The sequence below is a fragment of the Equus caballus genome, chromosome X (genome assembly GCF_041296265.1).
Source record: "Equus caballus isolate H_3958 breed thoroughbred chromosome X, TB-T2T, whole genome shotgun sequence".
NCBI classification, from domain to species: Eukaryota; Metazoa; Chordata; class Mammalia; order Perissodactyla; family Equidae; genus Equus; species Equus caballus.
This window is the reverse complement of record NC_091715.1, coordinates 120021116-120042449: the sequence shown is the minus strand read 5'-3', so window position 1 is coordinate 120042449 and position 21334 is coordinate 120021116. Positions and strand designations below refer to the sequence as shown.

Below are 21334 nucleotides of genomic sequence, written 5' to 3'. Positions count from 1 at the left end.
ACTCAGATATGCTTACAGTTTGGATGAAACATTAATTAAAGTGGACTGTTTGCTACAGAGGATTTCATCATTACTGAATCCATAAGAAGCTGTTATTGGGAGACTTCAACCAGAGCTGCTCAGTGTGTTTGTGAGAGTAATTCTGACTCCCCTCTTGTTGAAGCTCGGGTACTCAGTATTCATCACCATTTTTTGCTTTTGTTCAGGCTCAGTTCCGTAGCGTGCCTGCTTCCTTAAATGATTCTGTACACATGGTAAGTGGTCAGGTGGCCAGTCTCCAGAGTTCTGGGAGCATGAAGCCTGAGCTGGGCCATCTGTTGAGTGCATGCTGTTTTGTATTACACACAGGGAAGTGGTGAGCAAAACCCGGAAGCACACTGGAGGCCTAATGAAAATAGGACCGGTTAAATCTTCCCTCTAAATGTTCATTAGACCATCTGGTCTTATTAGTGTCCTTATCATTTGGAAACATTACAGAGTTAAGATAAGAGAGACAATCTGTGGAATTCTAATCTAACTTGAAATGAACTTTTGAGTAGAGCAATCATGAGTTGTAATATTTCTCTTCCCATTCAGAACCCTACCCACTTATATCTTAACATCTCCATGGTGAAATTTTTTAATAATTCCTTCCTGAAATATTATACAGGAAAGAAGGGTTAGCAGTAGCTACAGAAATGAAAACATAATCTCGGAGTGGCTGATCAATGAAATCAGACCATTTCATAAAAGCCGTGCAGTCATACTTCTGGCCTGTAAATTGCTTTAGGTGCCAGAGGGAATTGGAAGCTTGGTATATCCTGTTGAGCCAATACTGTAATATTAACAACCTGCAACAGACAAGTTTCTGCAACTTCTCAACAGGAAGAAATTCTTAAAAATGATTCCAGGGGCTTCTTCTAAGTCTCTGGCTCCTTTGTAGGCAAAGCCTTGGCTCTCAGGAGGGCAAGACCCTCACCTCCTCCTTCATGAAGTCCCATAGTGGTCCTCTCCTTACTCTGAATTCTCTCAGAATCTATAGGCTCATCACCTGGCCTCACATTTGATTTCATGTTACCTTGCACTGTTCTCTAGTTGTCTCCTCTTCTGTATGTGTATCTCCCACAGTGCTAGATATACAGTAGGTATTTAATAAATACATGTAAAATTAAATTGAAATAGAGACTCAAAAGAAAAAAAAATGGTAAACATGTTCCTCTCCCCACCTGCAGAAGTGCTGAAAAGGTTAAGTTCTTTGACTCTAACATAATGGTAAAACCCAAGATACAGAGAGATACAAATAGTAAACCCGCAAGTAGCATCATGTACAATATGTTCTTCTTACAATAACAGTCAAATTTACAGCAGCTTAAGGTACCTAAACAAATTGGCTGTGAAGTCTGAAGGACATTCTGTAGTTTTCACACTGGGCCTTCATCTCCTGCTGATAAATGACTTTGACTGTAAATTGAAAACTGGGAGTGGTTAAACATTCTGTATATTCACCAGTGCCATTTCCAAAATTGAGGCTTCAGAGAGGAGATGCAAGAAAGGGTCGACGGAAACTCAGAGCAATTATGCCTGTTATTAAGATGAGGTAGTGTCAATTACACAGCAGACTCATAGAGAGTACGTACGTGCTGATTGCTCCGAGGGAGCCTGTAAGAACAAACTTTTATAGCACCCGTTAGGCCTTGGGTCTCTGGAGGAAGTAAAGATTTTCAGCCACTCTGTCAGTTTGCTTTTGGACAGAGCTTATGGGCCCAGGAACCATCTTGGAAGGGATACGTGCTTTTTTCGTAATGAGCTTGAATGAAACTCTTAAATAACAGAATGGTTTCCTTCACTGTTTCTTTCTCTAGGACAACCATTCTCAAGCTTTTTGGCATAGGGACCCCTTTACACTCCTAAACATTGTTGGGGACCTTAAAGATTTTTTCTGTATGTGGGTCTTATCTGTCAGTATTTACCTTATTAGAAATTAAAAGTATGCATTTTTTAAACACAAAGATAGATTAGCCTCGGGTACCCTCTAGAAAACTCCACTGTACACTCATGAGAAAGTATAAAAGGCAAATGGTATTATTCAAAAAATAGTTTTGAACTCACAGAGCTCCTTGAAAGAGTCTAGAGGATCCCCAAAGTCTGCAGACTAAAATGGGAACACTACATTTCCTCAATTCTAAGATACCGTGGATCATAAGACATACCATCAATTTGACAACTTTGGGAGATGGGGAGAAATGCTCCATTAAATGTACGCATTGGTTATAGGACACATCCTCACTTCAGAAAAGTTAAAATATGGTGGGAGCGGGAAATACACTTCTTAAGATTGAGGAAGTATGGCAACTCCCACTAACCTCAGTGGGTGTCTGGAAACTCAGATTTATTGACTCAAACATGTTGATGAAAATTAGTTTTTCTTAGAGCCTATTTGCATTTTATAATTTTTTAATGCTTTCATGGACTGAAAATGTTACAGTCAATGAAGCACTAATGTTTTCATTCAGTAAACATTTGCCAACTGTAATACGAGGTACCGGGAATACAAAAATGAATCAGACCTCACCCCTGCCCTTGAGGACTCAAAGACCTAATGGAGAACAGAGGAATGCAAACAAGCATTTACAGTATAATGGAGAAAAGTTGAATCTGAGTAAGTCATGGAGCTTGAAAGCAGCTTAAGGTACCTAAAGATTGAGCCCTGGGTATTCAAGAAAGTTTCAGGTTAATCATTACGTTTAAGCAATTAGTCATCTTCTTAACAAAGGGCTGCCTTAGTGGACTTTGCCACATGTGTCAGTCACTTTATGACATTAATTATTTTAATTTAATTTTGCGAACCCCGGTGATCTATCCAGAGATGTAAAACTAGAAATTTGCTAGACCAGTTTAACCATAATAGTGTAGTCAGTAGTGCCAGTCAAGAACAAAGCCTAACAGAACATTTTCTTCACTGCGATTAGATTCAGCTGAGAATAACAGAAAACGCTTCCAACATAACAGTGACAAACGCAAGATAGCAACCAGACTAGACATATAGTCTAGGACTGGGATGGCAGCTCCATGAGATCATCGGGGACCCAGGTTCCTGTATTTCTGCCCTGCCATTTTAGTATAGAACTTCCAGTTTCATGGCCACCTCATGGTCTAAGATGTCTGCTAAATTCTCACCAGTATATTCATATTGCAGAATGGAAGGAAGAGCAAAAAGAGGCTCCTTCCAGTTGGGTCAGCTCTCCTTAAGCAGCCTTCCAAAGCATCGATTTAAAAGTGTGGATGCTTCCATATTTCCTTTTACATCTTATTGTCTTGAACTTTATCACATGGCTACAGAAAATTGCAAATATGGCTGAAATGTCTTCTATTCTAGACAGCGGTGTGCCCAGATAAAAAATTGGGTATTTACTACTAAGAAGAAAAGAGTGAATGGGTGATAGGATAGGGCTAGAACTAGTAGTTTCTGCCACAGGCACCTTAGTAACCACAAATTCAATATTTTGTTTTGACCCTGATACTGTCTGAGCTTTCTTCAAATTTATAAAAGCCGTCTAGAGAAAGTGGGGTTTTTTTTGCAGTTGGAAAGCACAATGACCCCTTTCAGAGTGATACCCCCTATTGATCTTGCTTTTTAAAAGTAGAAATTATTAGAAGATGAAATACACCAGGACTACCTTGGAGTTTGTTTGTTTGGTTTGGTTTGCTTTGCTTTGTTTCCTCCACTTCTAAAATGTTTTAGGAACATTGAGGTAGATGCAATTTAATCTATAGGCCATGTGGCAGAGTGATTCTAAAGATCAGTCCAGTTGCAACTCGTGATTAGATTGATCCTGGCTATTCATCTGCAATGAATGATGCGACTGAAGTGACAGTTATTCTGATTGGGCAGCCATGGAGACAGACCATACAGATGCATTTGACCAAAGGTTGAGAGGGTCCTCAAACTCTCCAGCCATTATTCAGAGAAACACAAGAGTGTGGATCTGAGATAATAGGAAATAATTTGCCGGTTGACAAGCCCATATAGTCCTGGTGTATTTCATCTTCTAATAATTTCCACTTTTAAAAAGCAAGATCAATAAGGGCCATCACTCTCAAAGGTGTCATCATGCTTTCCAACTGCGGAAAACCAAACTTTCTCCAGAATGGCTTTTTCCCTCTTTTATAAATTTGAAGAAGCTCAGACAGTATCAGTGTCAAGAAATGAGAAGGCCATTTGAAAACTGACAAAAAGTGATGCGAACAGTCTGGAGTTGTCAGCTTTTAGAAGCATGGGGAAATCTAATGTGGAGCTGCCTGAACACCTGGCAGAGAGTGCTCAGTCCCGTCACTGTCTCTTCCCCAGGGCTGGTGTACTACAGAAGAGATAATCATATACTTCCTGGAAATTCCTACTGAAGAGGCCTCAGAGATCAAAATCAGAGTCGTTTTTCAAATGAGCCATAAGGCTGGAAATGTAGTAAAGGAGGGAGATTATATGTGTCATGTTTGGGATGGGGAGACAAGGCCTTTCGGGGAACAACTGGTTTCTTCAGCATAGTTGGACTTTGGGAAAAGAAGTTATTAGCATTTGACGGCAATTGTGAAATATAGTAACAGTGATGATATGTTTTTGAGGGTCTTCCATGACAGTTAATTTCTTAAAATGGATGAAGTGGAACAGAAATAGTCTACTGTTCTGTGTCACTAGCAAGCCCTTGTACATACTGGAAAACAAAGAAAATGAAGTTGGCAAAAGACTGTAAACTCTATAAGGGCAGGATCCAGGCTGTCTTGGTTAGAGCTGGCTCCCTAGTGCCTAGCATAGTGCCTAGCATAGTGCCTAAAATGAGACAAATAGACATTCATTAGCAGAGGAAAGGAAAATAATTAAAGTAGCATGTTCTGCACTTGGAATCGTACCAAGAGTACAGTTACAAATAACAGTGGGGCATTCAAGTAATAAGCTAAAATATTAGCCATGAAATTGGCTGACAAATGTATGTGAAATAATATATCCCAACATAAGCCAAATATTTCTTGGAGGATACATAGCTTAGAAGGATTCTCAAGGAATGGAATAAATGAACAAGGAAGAAATGGCTGGTGGCATAGAAGCAGGGGAAACTTTGAAAGAGCATGACTATACGATTGCACTTGCGAGTTCATAAGATAGCCAAGGAAGAGAATATTGCAATAGTCAGAAAGGGACCAAAAGAAACACATGCATGTTCCATAATAAAAAAAAATAGCTAGCCTTTACAGAGCTCTTTCTGTGTACCAGGCACTGTAATACATGCTTTATGTGGATTTTTTTCATATAACTCCTATAATAAATTTTTGAGGTGATATTATTACTATTCCAAATTTCTAGGTGAGGAAATTGAGGCTCAGAGAGGTTAACTGATTTGCTCCAAGGTCACAAAGCCAGCAAATAAAAGCCAGAATTTCCCAGGGAGTCTTAACTCCAGAGCCTGAGCTCCTTACCGCTTCCTTATACTACAGCTGAGCCTTTTTCTAGGGAGAGTACATAGCTTTCATCAGATTCTCGAAGGGCTTTGTAAATCAACAAAAGTATGAGAAGCAGTGTTCCAGACTCTAAGCACCATGAAAGCAGGGACAATGTCTGTCTGGGTCAGCACTCAGATATTTGTCACATGGTTGGCTGGAAGGCTATATTAACGCGTGAATGTACTGATGAGTACCTGGCCTCCAAGTTGGTTCCCCTGCATCAGTCTGGTCTCCCTCCAGCCTGCTCCCCAAACTACAGTCTAAGTGACCTTTCTAAAATATTAATCTGGCCATGTCAGCCCCCAACTTTAAAGATCTTGATTGACTCCTCAACACCCACAGTTTAGGTCTAAAGTCCTTCGCGTACACAGCCATGCATGACTTAGTCCAGTGGTTCTCAACAAAGGACAGTTTTGCTTTGTCCCTCAGAGGACATTTGGCAATGTTTGGAGACACCTTTGGTTGTCACAACTCAGGGGGAGGTGCTACTGGTATCTAGTGAATAAAGGCCAGAGACACTGCTAAACATCTTACAATGCACAGGACAGTCCCCACAACAAAGAATTTTCTGGCCCCAAATGACAATAGTGCCTCAGCAGAGAAACTTAAACCTAGTCCCTGGCAAACATTTAACCTTCCTTTACCACCGCTACCTACCCTGCTTTATGCTCTAGAAATCCCAGACTGTAGTTAGTTCCCCCACTCCCATATGGTTTCATGCTTCTGTGCTTTTGTTCATTCTTTTCCCTCTGCTAAGATCACTTTTCCCACCTTACTTCTTAGCACCTTTGCTTCATCCTTCAAGATTAAGTTTACATTTACCTTCTTGGAGCATTGCCCTGAACTCCCTCCTCTGTGTTCCCATGTCACCCTGGGCATATGTCTATCATGGCACTTGATCACATGATATTGAAATGACCTGTTTCTGTATCTGCCTTCCCCCACTTGGATGTGAACTCATCAAGGGCAGGGACCTATTTTATTTACTTTTATGATAGTGCCTGGCACAGAGTAGACACCCACAAATCATTGAACCGAAAGATAACAGATGACAAAGAGAAAGACAAATCACTCAACTCCTAATGAGCTTTGACCTTCTCAGCCAAACAGAACAACCTTTCAGTTGATTCAAATGAGGTAAAGCAGGGGCCAGACTTGGTGAAGAGAGTGTGGAAATGCGTCCACTCTTCTAGATGAGAAATCAGATGGCATAGGGGCTAAGAGCACATATCTGAAAATAGGGATATTAATAGTTTCTTTCTCAAGTGATTACTTTAATCATATAAAGTAATAATCCATGTAAAGAGCCTGACATGTAGGAAGCACTCAATAAACAGTAGTTACTTTTACTAAAGGCTCAGATGAGTGAGCCTGTAGTTTTATAGATGTTATTGATTAGGATCAGTTCAAAGGAAGGGGCAGCACCTATTCATATTTAAAAAGTAGGTCAATTTAAAGAAAAATATTGTCAATAATAGTGCAAGTGGTGTAGGGGTAAGGCAAAATTCATGACGATGTTATGTGGACAACTGAAGTCTAGGAAACAGAGCTGAAAGGGAGCAACGTTGAATAGTAACTGGATTCGATTTCCTCTAGCTCTAAAGGTCAATGACTCTGAAGCCATTGTTAGTGATAATACCACTTACCATCCCTTACCTTGTCCAGGCGCTGGACTGAGCACCTTGTGTCACGATCTCATTTAACCCATGCAATAATGCTAAAAAGTAGATAGACTATCATTAGCCTCTTTTCCTTGTTACAGATGAGGAACCCAGAGACCCATAGAGGATACCTAACTTGCCTAGGGTTATACACTAGAAAAGGAAGGGACCAGCCTTCAAACTGTTAGAGACAGCCCAAGCATACAAATTATGGTCTTTCTCCACATTGTGGCATTAAGTTTATAAGTGAGGAATTTTCTAGTTTAATCTAATCAAGGGCTCATATTTAGATATTGCTTTTACACACGGATTTTCCCCTATAGGATTCTGCTGCTTTATAAACTGCTACTTCGGTCAAAATTAGCTGGATCTTTAACCAACCCTGAGACTGGCTGACCTGAGAGTCAAGTCCCTTCAAGGCACATTTTCAATTAGCAAAGAAAGACATAGTGCTGTCAAGGCTTGACATCCAGACCAAGAGCTCTTTTCTGCTCAGGGTTATTTCCCAGGGAAGGTTGTTGGAGATGGGCTCATACCACCAGCTGGCGGCTACACCAGTGACCTTTAATGCTAGTTTAGCTTAAATACATTTTGACATTTCAAATAAATTAATATATTTTTACAAGGTGAGGCAACTGCCACAAATTAGGCCAAATGGTTTGCCTGTGGGCCAGGTCACTAGGTAGATGTACCAAGGCTTCGCTGCTGCTCCTACATCTCTTTCTGCTCCCACTCCCCAAAAGGAAATATTTATTTCTCCCCAGAAGCCACTCGGACAAATGCCAGCAGCCCTCAGAGACTAACCTTAGCCACACCTCAGCAGCGTATAATTCTGGGGTCCCTTGGCAACTAATAGATGCTAATTATGACTGCCGGATTCAGCTCGAAGACTCCCTTCCATACGTTAGGTTGTATGTTATGGAAATGCCTTGGTAGTAAATATAGTGTTTCCATTGAGTGGGTATAAAGTGCCAGTTCCTTGAAAAATTACCTGGAAATGGGAGTATTTAACATGAGAAGGATATAAAAGGAACTGACAACCTAAGAGAGGTGAAAAGGTCCAATTTCTAAAAGGCAGACCCTAGACTGCTAAGTAGCCACACATCTTTCATCCGAGCAGATTTCCTAGACAAGCTGCCCAGCTAAATCAAATGGGAATTAGAGGGATTCTGTGTAGCTAGTATAGAAAGTGTCTCAGAAGCACAAAGGCCACTTTAGTCACAGGAAACTGCCAGAGGGTGACTTACCCGATGGAAAAGAAAACAAACAGACACAATAGCTGGTGTATTTTTGAGGTAATATTAAATCTAATAATAAACATGACACCGATAGTATTGACTTAAATCAAGTTGGGCGAGTTGGAGAATTTAACAGCTTATCTTCCAACTACCAGCCTTTATCTCAGAGGCCCCTTGACAGCAGAGAACAGAGTCCAAAACATGTCCTTCTCTGACTCCTGCCAGGTGTGTGCCATCCCTGGCCCTCTGCCCTGGCCTCAGCTCTCAGAGTGGGGATAATTAGAACGTCATTCCTGCCAGCTTTGTTTTTTCTGGGTCACTGATTTCAGATTTGATCAAAGTAGGAGCATTGTGCTGAAATAAATTCACTTCCTCTACCTCAGCCAGCCCCAGCTTATTTCCTGGGGGACCATGCTCCATAGGACCAGCGCACACAGATGCTTCTCTACAAACACAGTAGTGTATATAGAGGTCCCAAGAGGGGGCACGTGGTGGAGGAGGAGTCGGCACCCTCTGCAGCAGCAGGCGCTCACTCTCCCTCTCGGCGGCAGGGCTCTGCCATACACAGGCTTCAGATAGACGTGCTGAGGAACGTATCACTGCAAACTGCTCTGGGAGCTGTTAGGGCTGGTGTTTAATGTTTATCCAATGGCCTCAGTCTGAAAGGCTCTGTAGAACATGCATAACACAAGTTCAGCTTTATACTCCATTAGCATTCACATTCCTAGCTGCCCAGAGGCATATGGTACTGACCAGAGAAGGCCAGCCTGTGTGGAAGTTGAGGGCATGCAGAGACGTGGGGACAGAATGAGGTTGCTGGGCGTCTGGGAGAGACACTCAGAGACAGGGGGCAAGGAGCCCCAAGTGGTGCAAGAGGCGAGGTCAAAGACAACCTTTGTCTTCTTTACAACATCAACAGTTGCTCTCCATTAGGAGAATTAGAGGAAGGGCCTTATCTCAGACTGGCATTGTCCACTTCATTACTAAGTGTAAGGCCTCTTCCAGCTGGGGAAACAGTGGGCCTCAGGATGCAATGACAGTGCAGATCTTGTTTTTAGACTTTCAGGTTCAATGAGAAAAACAAAGCTTTCCTTGGGCTTTCACTCAAGGCAAAAAGGAGGAGAGGAACATTATTGTTACTATTTTGACCAGGAATGGGACAGATTTTTCTGCCTTTGTCTAGCCTTAGAGAAGAGAAATAAAGTACAGAATACGTGAGTGGTGGGATGGAGAGTATATGTAACACTGTTCTCTGAGGCGTGCCCAGTGATAAATAGCAGCTATCAAGGAGACATCAAGGCATTGGGCTAACTCTTGTATCCAAAAAGGACCTAGAGCGGAGCCATGTTTGGTTGGCCTGTGTGTCCCCAGTGCCTAGCACAGCACTTGGCACAAGGTATACCAGACGCAGACACACACATACATACCAGTCCTTTTGCTTCTAACTCCCTAACGTGTCTCAAATCCATCTACTTCTCTCCATCCCCACTGTTGCCATCCTAATTCAGGCCACCATCATCCCTCACCTGGGCCACTGCAGACCACTGCAGGAGCTTTCTAACCGGTGGCCTGCCTCCCATTTCACCTCTTCCTGCAATATGGCTCAACAGCAGCCAGTGTGATCCCTGTGGAACCCAAATATGACTATGTCATACCCTTACTTAAAGCCCTTCAGTGGTCTCCCGCAGCCATCAGTATAAAGCTGGACATGTACCTCCCTCCGTTGTCTGGTGTATTAGTCAGCTAGGGCTACCATAACAAAATACCACAGACGGGGTGGCTTAAATAAGAGAAATGTCTTTTCTCACAGTTCTGGAGGGTAAAAGTTCAAGATCAAGGTGGTGGTAGGTTTAGTTTCTCCTGAGGCCTCTCTCCTTGGCTTGCAGATGGCTACCCTCTTACTGTGTCTTCACATGGGCTTTTTCTCTGTGCAGACACACTTCTGATGTCTCTTTCTCTTCTTATAAGGACACCAGATTTGTTGGATTAGAGCCCCACCCTTATGAGCTCATTTAACCTTAATTACCTCGTTATAGGCCCTGTTCCCAAATACAGTCACATTAGGGATTAGGACTTCAACATGAATTTAGGAGGGACACAGTTCAGTCCGTATACCTAGCCACTGTCTACTTCCTGATTCTCATTCTTCACCACTCCCATAAACTCAGCCTTACTGAATTGTTTGTAGTAACCTGGATGGGACATACTGTCTCTAACCTCCACCTCTAGACCTTCACCCACGCTGTTCCCTCTACCTGGATTGCCCTCAACTCTGCTCTGTCCTCCCATTTTCACCTCATTCCTCTCCTACTGGTCATTTCAGGCCCTGCTTCGGTAGCACCTTCTCTAGGAATACCATGCCTCCTGATTTCCAGTCTGGGTGAAGTGCTCTCATACCCTCTCTGCTGTCTCCTTCTCATAACATGGGAAGTAATTGCCTAATGGCTCCTCCAATGGCTCTACTAGACCATGAGTCATTTGGGGGCAAAGGCTGTGTCATGGTATTCTTTTGCATCCCCAAAGCCCGGAGAAGGTACTCAGCATTCAGTGAAAGAACAAATCACTCTGCTTCTTTGCAGAGGAAAGGGAGATATGGAGTGAACCAGGCCAAGCTAGGCGGCACTGCGCTACAACTTAGGATTCCAAATCATCAGCTGATGAAACGTACCTGAGTATTCCACAAGATGGATGCTAGGTCTCTGCTAATGGAAAATCCTCTCCCAAAAGGTTGCTATTAGAGTAAAATCTGGTTTCTCCAGCACTCTGTTTTCCAGAAGCCTCTATGACTTTACTCTTCTATGCATCTACAGGACAGTGGGAGAGATTTGCATATCATAGTGACACAGAAGCCCTAGAGCAGTGGTCCTCAGACTTCAGTGTGCACCAGAATCATCTGGAAGGCTTGTCAAAACACAAGTGGCTGGGCCCCCACCTCCAGAGTTTCTGATTCAATAGATCTAAGTTGGGGCCTGAGAATTTACATTTCTAACAAGTTCCAAGGTGATGCTAATGCTGCTGGTCCAGAGACCACACTCTGAAAAACACTGCTTCAGAGGATCCTTCTGGAATTATTGAAAACAAATTTACATTATTCTGGGAATTTTAAAGTGATAAGTATGTTTACGAGAACATTTGATCAACCATTTGATCTTCCCCCAACTTTGCCAGACAACACCAACGTTGCTGAAATTCATGAGACGGGGGTAACCAATAAACCAATTTTTCTTTCAAGGTAAGACTGCCCCTGGAAAGATATTGTAACCTAATGGTGTGTATTCTGTTCCTTTCTGCAGGTGCGATTAGAGTGGCCAACAGACCTTGCAGTCAATCCCATGGACAATTCATTGTATGTCTTGGATAATAACATTGTGCTGCAAATTTCTGAGAACAGGCGCGTGCGGATCATTGCAGGGCGCCCCATTCACTGCCAGGTGCCAGGCATCGATCATTTCTTGGTCAGCAAGGTGGCAATTCACTCCACTCTGGAGTCGGCTAGGGCCATCAGCGTCTCCCACAGCGGGCTGCTCTTCATAGCTGAAACAGATGAAAGGAAAGTAAATCGCATTCAGCAAGTTACCACCAATGGGGAGATCTCCATCATGGCTGGTGCCCCCACTGACTGTGACTGCAAAATTGATCCCAACTGTGACTGTTTTTCAGGTATGACCTTTTTAGCAATTCACCAGCTCCCCTTCTCTGTTTTCAAAAGAAAAACGTGCGTCAGAAAAGTCAAAAGGAAAACAAAGGTGTTGCTTGTGAACATTGGCTTGTGCAAGGGAGAAAGCAATGGGTTGGGGGTCAGACAGCCTACTATCTGGTAATAGTTCTGCAACTGACTCACTGAGTTGCTCTAGGAAAGCCACAGAACCTCTTCATGATTCGCTTAATTCATCTGTTGAATAGAAATACCACTTGTCTCAGTTGTATCACCTTGCTGATTTGAGGATAAACTAGTATAATAAAAATTTTGATACTTGAAGAAGTTAAGACCACTATACAAATGTAAGATCATGATATTATTTGTACTTTAGAGAAAGGAAAACTAGGTAAAACCTACATGTACTGATTTAGCTAAAGAAAAAATTACTTCCTGTAAGTGACTGGTTTCCAGATTAGTAGTGTGTGCTATTTGGAGCCTAAAGGGACTAGAGCAGGCCACTTTGGGGACACATGGGCAAAATTAAATTCCACAATGAAAGGTTCTCAGGACATCAGTCTGCTATTGCACTGTTTAAAAAATATCCAAAACTTTCTCCATAATCAATAGTGCCCTTTACTTCCAATTGAAATAGAAAAAATAAAAAGAGCCTTTTCCCCAAAACATGAAGTAGATATTCCAGATATCAAACAGTTCTCTAAATGTCAATAGATACATTTATAGCTGGGACATGGAAACCGCTCCATACTGCATACAACCCTGTTAAACTGTTCATCCAGGCCTGAATAGTTCTCTTAACCTTTGCCTTTCCTTGGGCCAGAGGAATCAAGAGCCGGTACCTTGGTCAATAGGACTTTTGATCAAAATTTCCAATGTTTTCCTGGACAATTAGTTTTATAGTTATTTTGCTAATTTTTATCTTTCATTCAAGGCAAATCTAGTGTTTACTCCAGTTCTCAAATTTCATGTTCTGAATCTTTGTTGCGCTTATAGACTTAGTGTACTTTGACAATGTGACAATGGAAATTAACGACAGAAAGGTCCTCTAGGCACAGTAGCATTCGAAAGCCCTAAAATAGTTGCTGCAAGCATTGACGGGCATAAATCTCATGGATTTCCAGCCAGATTTTGTGTGGCTGTCATTATTTGCTGTTTTTGCATCTTGCAATACAATAGATACCAAACAGCAGGATTGAGGATTTCACAAAATTGGTGTTAACTGAGATAATTGCATCTTACTGTTCGTCTTCAGTGGTACTGACTCCAGAATTTTGAATAAGTTTCAAATTTGTCGAGGAGGGCATGCAGAGAATGCTGGTTCACTTATTGTTCCTTTTAACACGATTCTTGATGCACAATGATTTCCGTATATAGTATGTTCCTATAAATACTTGTGATGACAATTATTAAAATCACGGTCTTTCTCCCATAGGTGATGGTGGCTATGCCAAAGATGCAAAGATGAAAGCCCCTTCCTCCTTAGCAGTGTCACCTGATGGTACCCTTTATGTGGCAGACCTTGGGAATGTTCGAATTCGTACCATTAGCAGGAACCAAGCCCAGCTGAATGACATGAACCTTTATGAGATTGCTTCACCTGCTGATCAAGAGCTCTACCAGTTTACTGTCAATGGAACCCACCTGCACACCTTGAACTTGATAACAAGGGACTATGTGTATAATTTCACCTACAATGCTGAAGGTGACTTGGGTGCAATTACCAGCAGCAATGGCAATTCTGTGCACATTCGCCGTGATGCAGGTGGGATGCCCCTTTGGCTTGTGGTCCCTGGTGGGCAGGTGTACTGGCTGACTATAAGTAGCAATGGAGTCCTGAAAAGAGTGTCAGCCCAAGGCTATAATCTGGCCTTGATGACCTATCCAGGAAATACAGGACTTCTGGCTACCAAAAGTAACGAAAATGGATGGACAACCGTCTATGAGTAAGTTTCTCATTCTCAGCATACGCTGTGTTAGATTTTTATTTGAAATTGCATTATAGTGGGAAAATGGCTTAGTAATTGCTGGGTATTGCTTGCTATTTTCTCCTAACAACCACAATAAAAAAATAAAAAGTCAAGGAGAAAATTTTACTCAACTCCTAGGGTTTGGACCCATTTCTCCAGAGCAGTTTTGCAGAGCATAATAATAAAAACATAAACTGAATGAAGAATCAAGTGTGGCACTGCAGGAGACAGGAATGAGGTAGAAGTCCGTGTACTCAAGAAATTTATAGCATAGCTGGGAGAACAAGGTAAAATTTCGTTTAAATCACAAACTAGAAAATATTTCTAAAGCAGCAAAGAAGCAGTGTGGTTTAACTAGTATTTATTGATCCCTGTGGGGTTTAATGAATGAATAAATGAATGTGTGCCCAGCCTAGCCCAGCCCAACTCAATATAAGTTGCTGTGGGAGGTAAGAGAGAACTTAGAATATAAGAAGTAGACCCTGGAAAGCAAGTGTGAAATGATGTGGCGCAAATGCTGAACAGGAGAGGCTGCATTCATTGCCTGCTTTTGTGACATGTGGAGCCAAATGCTCCTGTATCACCTTGGGCTTCCTTGGTTTCCCTGTACAAGTCAAAGAATCCAGCGCACTTGGGCATTCACAGACTGGATCTGTGATAACTTTGTTTAACTAGAAATTGACACAAGATGTGTCTGACAGCACGCTACTGGGAGGTGTCATGGCATGGAAATAGAGATCATTGTCCTTGCCTTTTAAAGCGTTGACAACCTTGTCTGCAAGTCAACCTATTAAGAAAGCTAGTCTGCCAGTACTCAGCAATCATCTTTCCCAAAAAGGGAATTGCTGAATTTTTAGCCAATTAATTGAATGAATATAATCCGTAGAATCTGAACCCAGAACCGGAAATGGCATTAAAGTTGAAGAATGTGAGAATTGGTGATATTAAGTAGGAGTGGTTCCAAGTGTGACTAATCTGTGAGGTTGTAGAGAATATGAAGAGAATATGTCCAGTCTCATGAAAGCCTCCTGAGGAAAGGGACAAAACAATTGGCCTTCAGGTTTTGGATCATTTCCCAAAGAAATGCCACTTATACAAAAGAGCTGGACAGCTATTTTAGTTTCACTTAGAGAAATGAATTCAGTTGTTTCTGTTAGAAGTTTTCCTCTATTTTTTGAAAAATTTCTCTTACATCTCAATAAGAGTAATAAAAGCCACTGCTCACTGAAGCTTTATTATGTGCCATGTACTAGGCTAGGTGATTTACATACATTATTTTATTCAATCCCCAAAATAACAACATGGGCTAGGTGCTCCTAGTATGCCTGCTTTATGGATGAGGAAACTGAGACACAAAATGGTTTACTTGTCCTGATTCACACAGATATCCAGAATTCAAACAGCAACAGCCAACATTGTTTAATATACTTAAGAAAGATAAAGTTTCTAATGAGAACATCTTTTTTAAAAATTCATGCAAGATCACCCTGCAGCTGAATTTAGACAAACTATTTTGAAAGCTAGTAGTTGACTTCAGTCAAGCAATAAGAAATGGCTGACAGGGCCAGCCCAGTGGCATAGTGATTAAGGTTGCACACTATGATTTGGCAGACCAGTGTTCGTGGTTCGAGTCCCTGGCACAGACCTGCATACTGCTCCTCAAGCCATGCTGTGGTGGCGTCACACGTATAAAATAGAGGAAGATTGACACAGATGCTAGCTCAGGGACAATCTTCCTCAAGCAAAAAGAAAAAAAGAAATGGCTGAGGTATTAACTAGTTTTCAAAATAACCAGTTTAACCATTTATTTATCAAATCATCACATTGTGCACTTTAAATATATACAATTTTATTTGTCAATTATACCTCAATAAAGCTAGAGAAAAAAGACACAAGGTAACCAGTTCAACCAGTCATTTATTTATTCAACAAATGTTTACTGAGCAGCTACTATGTGCCAGGCAATGTTCTGGTGCTGGGGATACAGCCATGAACAAACCAGATGACAAGCCCTGCCTTTATAGAGGTTACATTGGTCTGGAGGGAGACAAGTAAAATGCACAGGACTTCAGATGGTGATAAATTCTAGAGAAAATAAAGCAGGGTAAGGGAGATTGAGAGTGTGGGGCAGAATGGGTTTCTATTTCAGGTTGGGTGGTCAGGGAAGGCCTCCCTAAGAAGGTGACATTTGAGTAAATACCTATGGAACGTGAGGGAGTAAGCCATATGGATTTCTTGGGGCAGGGAAGAGAGAGAATATTCCAGGCAGAGCAAACAGCAAGTGCAAAGGCCTTGCAGCAGGAACAAACCTGACATGATCAAAGGGAGGTAAGGCAGCCACTGACTGGAGAGGAATAGAGTAAGAGGACTGGGGAGATGAAATCAAGGAAGTGGTCAGGGCTACTTCATGTAAGGCCTTGTAGGCTCGGTAAAGACTGACTTTTACTCTAAGTAAGAGGTGGAACCACTGAAGAGTTTTGAGTAAAGGAGTGACGTAATCTAACCTACGTTTTTAAAGAATCACTCTGTTTTGAAAACAGACTACATGGTGGAAGCAGTGGAACATAATGGTGGAGAGCAGAGGGGTTTGCAAATAATCCAGGCAAAAGATGGTAACTTAGACCAGGGAGTGGGGGGATAAGAAGTGGTACAATTCTAAATAGATTTTGACAGTAGATCTTTCAGGACTTACTGACTGACTGGGTGTGCAGCGTGGGAGAGAGAAGGGTAGAGATAACTCCAAAATTTTGGGCCTGTGCAACTGGATGTTGGACTTTCCATTTACCGAGATGCGGAAGACTATGCAAGACGTACGTTATACTGGATGGGAGATCAGGAGTTCACTGTTGGATATGATCAGTTTGGTTAGGCATCCAAGTGAAAATATCAACTAAGCAATTGGATATATGAGTTTGGAATTGAGGGGAGAGGCTGCAGCTTTGAAATTTGCAGATCCAAATTTGGCATCCACCAGTGTTTAGATTGTATTTAAAGTCATGAGCTGGGATGAGATCTCCATGGAAGCGAGTGTAGACAAGGAAGAAAAGAGATCTGATGACTGAACCTGGAGCACTTCAATGTTTACAGTTGAGGCTATGAAGAGAAACCAGCAAAAAAGACTGAGAAGGAAAGTCCAGTGAAGTAGGAAGAAAATCAGCAGGATGGGATGTCCTGGAAGCCATGTAAAACAGGAAGAAGTGATCAGCTGTGTCACATACTCCTGATAAGTCAAGTAAGATAAGGACTGAGAATTGACTATTCAGTCTAGCACTGAGGAGAACATTGTTTGCCTTCAGAAGAGCAGGTGCTGTGGTGCAGTGGAGGACAAAAGCCTGAGCAGAGCGGATTTCAGAGAGAATGGATACATGCATGTTCATAGCAGTATCATTCATAATAGCCAAGAAGGGGAAAGAACCCATGCCCACCAAGTCATGAGTGGACAAACAAAATGAGGTGTACCCATACCATGGAATAATATTCACCTATAAAGAGGAATGAAGTACTGATTCATGCTACAATGCGGATAAACCTCAAAAACATTATACTAAGTGAAAGAAGCCAGACACAAAAGGACAAATATTGTATAGTTCCTTTTATATGAAATGTCCAGAAAAGGCAAACTCATAGAGGCAGAAAGTAGATTAGTGGTTGCCAAGAACTGGGGAGAGGAGTGAATGAGGAATGGTTGATAATGAGTGTGGGATTTATTTTGAGGGCGATGGAAATGTTCTAGAAGTGGTAGCAATGTTTGCAAACATTGTGAATGTACTGAAAGCCACTGAATTGTATACTTCAAAATGGTGACTTTCATGGTTTGTAAATTATATCTCAATAATAAAAAGAGAGCAACTGGGAGGAGAGAGATTGGAGACAGCGAGTAAAGAACTCTTCTGAGGAGCTTTGCTGTAAAGAGGAGCAGAGAAATTGGAGTGGAGGGGAAACGGAATAAACAGAAGGAGTTTTTAAAAATGAGAGAAATAACAGTATGTTTGTTTGCTGATGAAACTGATCCAATACAGAGGGAAAAATTGATGATACCAGGTAGAGAAGAGAATGTTGTAGCCAGATCAGTGTGCCTGATTTCCACTGGCGGCACGTTGATGCAGGCACTGTGTGGCAAGCAGGATACTAACGGGGACTGGAGCCCAGGCTCTTACCAGGAGTTGGCAGGCAGTGAGTGAAAAGGTATCAACTAACATCGTTTTGTTGAATAGTCAATCTTAAGCCACTAAGAGTTGAGAAACGCAGGCATTCACATAGGGGTAATCATGGAATATTCTGGCCACAAAGAGACATTAGAGGTCACTTTACAAATGAGGAAACTGAGGCCCAGAATAGGGAAGTAACTCGCCCATTTGCATTGCTAGTTGGCTGGGTCTCTAGTCAGGTCTTTGAGCTTCTAGTCCAGTGCTCTTTCCACTGATGCCCCACTGCCTTCCAGGAAAAGGAGGAGGATTTGAGATTACGAGAGTGACCATGGGAAGTCTGGGGAGCTAGATTTCCCCTCCAGTAGCAGGAAAAGAGCAGTATGATAGCACCACGAGATAGACAGGGTGGCTGAAACTCCATTTCTTCCTTCTCCCTCCTTCGTAACTCCAGTCAGAATTATGCTGAAGCCTCTTGAACAAATAGCGTCTTTGGGGAGGAGAGGTTCCCTCTTCCTCCTGAGGTGATCCGTTCCAGTGCTGAACAGCAGTCCTCAGTGAAACATTGCCCCGTCCCTTCTCGCCTGCACATATGGGAATGAGCGATTTCCCAACCCACGTAATGTAACTAATTCTTCCTACAGTCTTCTCTGTACAAAATCTGACTTCTTTCACTTTTATCCTCCAGCGCTTTAGCCAGTTCGGAATACTCCTCCGAGTTTCCCCTTGTGCTTCTGAAGCTGGGGAACACAGAATTGGACCTACTATTCCAGTCAGAGGCAGAGCCATGCTGAGGTCGGTAGAAGGTGGCTATGCCCCTGCTGCCAGGCCCTTCTAAAAGAACTCGAGCCTTTCTCTGAGGTGAGAAGGAGCCTGCCTTCTCTGGCCAAAGGGGACAAGTGGTTTGCCAAGGTAGAAATAGGAATTCTGCTCTGAGATGAGCGGCAGAGAAACAGAAACAGAAGCAAAATCTGGCAGGATGGAGGACTGCTGTGCAGAGGTTCCTAAGCCGGTGATTCCTCCAACTTTCAATTATCTGTGGCAGCAGAGAGGAGATATGACACAGATGACCCTGAACAGTGGAGAATTCAAATGGGATTTTAAAATGCATCTTGTGTGGTGGTAGTGTGAGGGCTTGTATTGTGCAGTGTGACGTTGTTTAAATAGTTCATTGATTTTCATAATTCCGTTTGACTTGGACCGGGATCAAAATTGCACACCCCAAGTATTAGTACTTGATGCTTGACTGCCCCTAAGTGTCCTGAGTGTCAGGGGAAAAGCTGACCACAGAGAAATGGCTAACAGGGAGGTGACTGTCAAGGCAAGAACGCTGGCCAAATGAAGCAGGGGTTCTGGCCCGAGGGGCTGGCGGGCTCCTAATTGCAATGACCCTGCCATAGTGGAGGTCCGGGGGAGGGGCCCAGCAACTCACACAGCTTGTTTCTCAAGCACTTCCCTGGCAAAGGCTTCTGCTGTACTAAACTGAAAAGGTCCCTGCCTGAGGCCAAAGCGTCAGTTGTGTCACTGCTGCTGGTCCAGCTGAGCTGACAGTTCCTCAGGCCCTTGCCCTTTGTGGGAGGCCTCCGCTGGAAGGAGACTGTGCATTTACATGATCTCGTGATCCTCAGTCTTCTGTATTCTCTCTGTTGCTTGACTTTGGTAGCACGCCCCTCACCCCCCACCCTCCGTAAAACGCCATTCACTGACAACTTGGAAAAGCCCTCATAATAGCTCTGGGTGGCTTCTAGGCTGTTTTACAGCTGCTCAGTTTATGGAAGGTGGCTAGTGAGGGATTCTCCCTCCTCCCTGATAAGATTAGAAGGGGGTAACAAGGTAAACAAGCCGTGTCTCTGGGTGAGATAGTTGACTGGGCATAGGATGTGATTCCCATGTAGAACTGGTCAGTCCAAACACGTCAAAATATTTCCAGTGCTTTCTAGAATCTCAGAGTAGGGAGGGAACTAAGGCACTGTGTGGTCCAGCCCCCTGCCTCTAGGCAGGTGAAGGATTTCAATTCAGCAAGAAGAACATAGAATTGTCAACTGTTCCTTCAGGTCTCCAAAGACAGAGACTCGATATCTTTGCTCAGTCCCCTCTCCATGTGCTTTATGCCCTTGAGAAGGCTCCAGAATAGGCAGACAGAACTGTCGTGGGTCATGCTGAGAAGTACAATAGAGACAGGGAGTGAGTAGAGGGAAGAGAGGCTACTGGCAGAAAAAGCTGTCAGAGTTTGGCAGGGAAGATTAGCTGCTGCACAAGACATCTGTGTGAGCCGAGCCTGGCCTCCCAACACCACCATCGGCGGCTCTGTGTCTTCTCTAACTACGTTGACTCTCATATCTAGCCATCCTTTCCACTTCCACAGGCAGCAGCCTGTTTACCTCATTTAACAAGTACATGTAGTGAGAATCTACTCTATGCCAGATTCCAAGAATATGGAGATGAATGAGATACTGTGCCCTCCTTCTAAAGATGTGAGAGTTTACAACCTAGTAAAGAAGACAATTCCGAGTGATAGGCAATCACAATACATTTAATAGAGGCAAGAAGCCACCATCTTCTGTTACACAAACTAAGGCTGCAGCCTCCCAACAGGTCTCCCTGCTCCATATCTCTCCTTCCAAGATTCACTGCCACCAAAGCACTGCTTTAATCATAGTGTTCTCCCCCGAAAAGCTTTCTATGCCTCTCCTTTCTCTACTGACTACATGCTTTCCTCCAGAGACTGGTACCCCAGTTCCCCCATGCTCTGGCTCCAACATGCCTCTCCAGCCTCATCTCCCACTACCCTCCCAGAGGAACCTTGTGCTCCAGCAACCTGGTTCTCTCAAGGGACATCCTGCCCACCTGTACACTTTCCTTTGTGCCATCTCTTGGAATGCCCCCCCAATCTCTACCTATCAAGGATTGATCTCTACCTACCTTCCAGGATTCAAATACCACTACCACCTCCTTCTCTTCTTTCCCCTCTTCTGCTAAGCCCAGCTGGAAATAACTTCTCCCTCCTCTGAACTTCTACAGCTCCTTGTTTACAGAAGTACATGGCAATATTCCGGAATTAGAGTAATTTGTGGGCATATCTTATCTGCCCCACTAGACTTGGAATTTTTTTCAGCACTGTATCCTCAGTACCTAGCACAAGACTGATATTTATTAAATAAAGGACAAGTGAAGATAGAAGGGCATTATGGAC

At 42.8% G+C, this 21334-nt stretch overlaps 1 protein-coding gene across 2 annotated transcripts in view; it reads left to right on the top strand.

The window, feature by feature from the left end:
• Positions 1 to 21334, top strand: part of TENM1 (teneurin transmembrane protein 1) — a 735241-nt gene that overhangs the window by 678734 nt on the left and 35173 nt on the right. For both annotated transcript variants that reach the window (XM_023633984.2, XM_023633980.2), the window contains 2 exons: positions 11665 to 12031; positions 13462 to 13972. In XM_023633984.2, coding sequence (XP_023489752.1) covers positions 11665 to 12031; positions 13462 to 13972 — 878 coding nt within the window. The remainder of the gene's footprint in view (positions 1 to 11664; positions 12032 to 13461; positions 13973 to 21334) is intronic.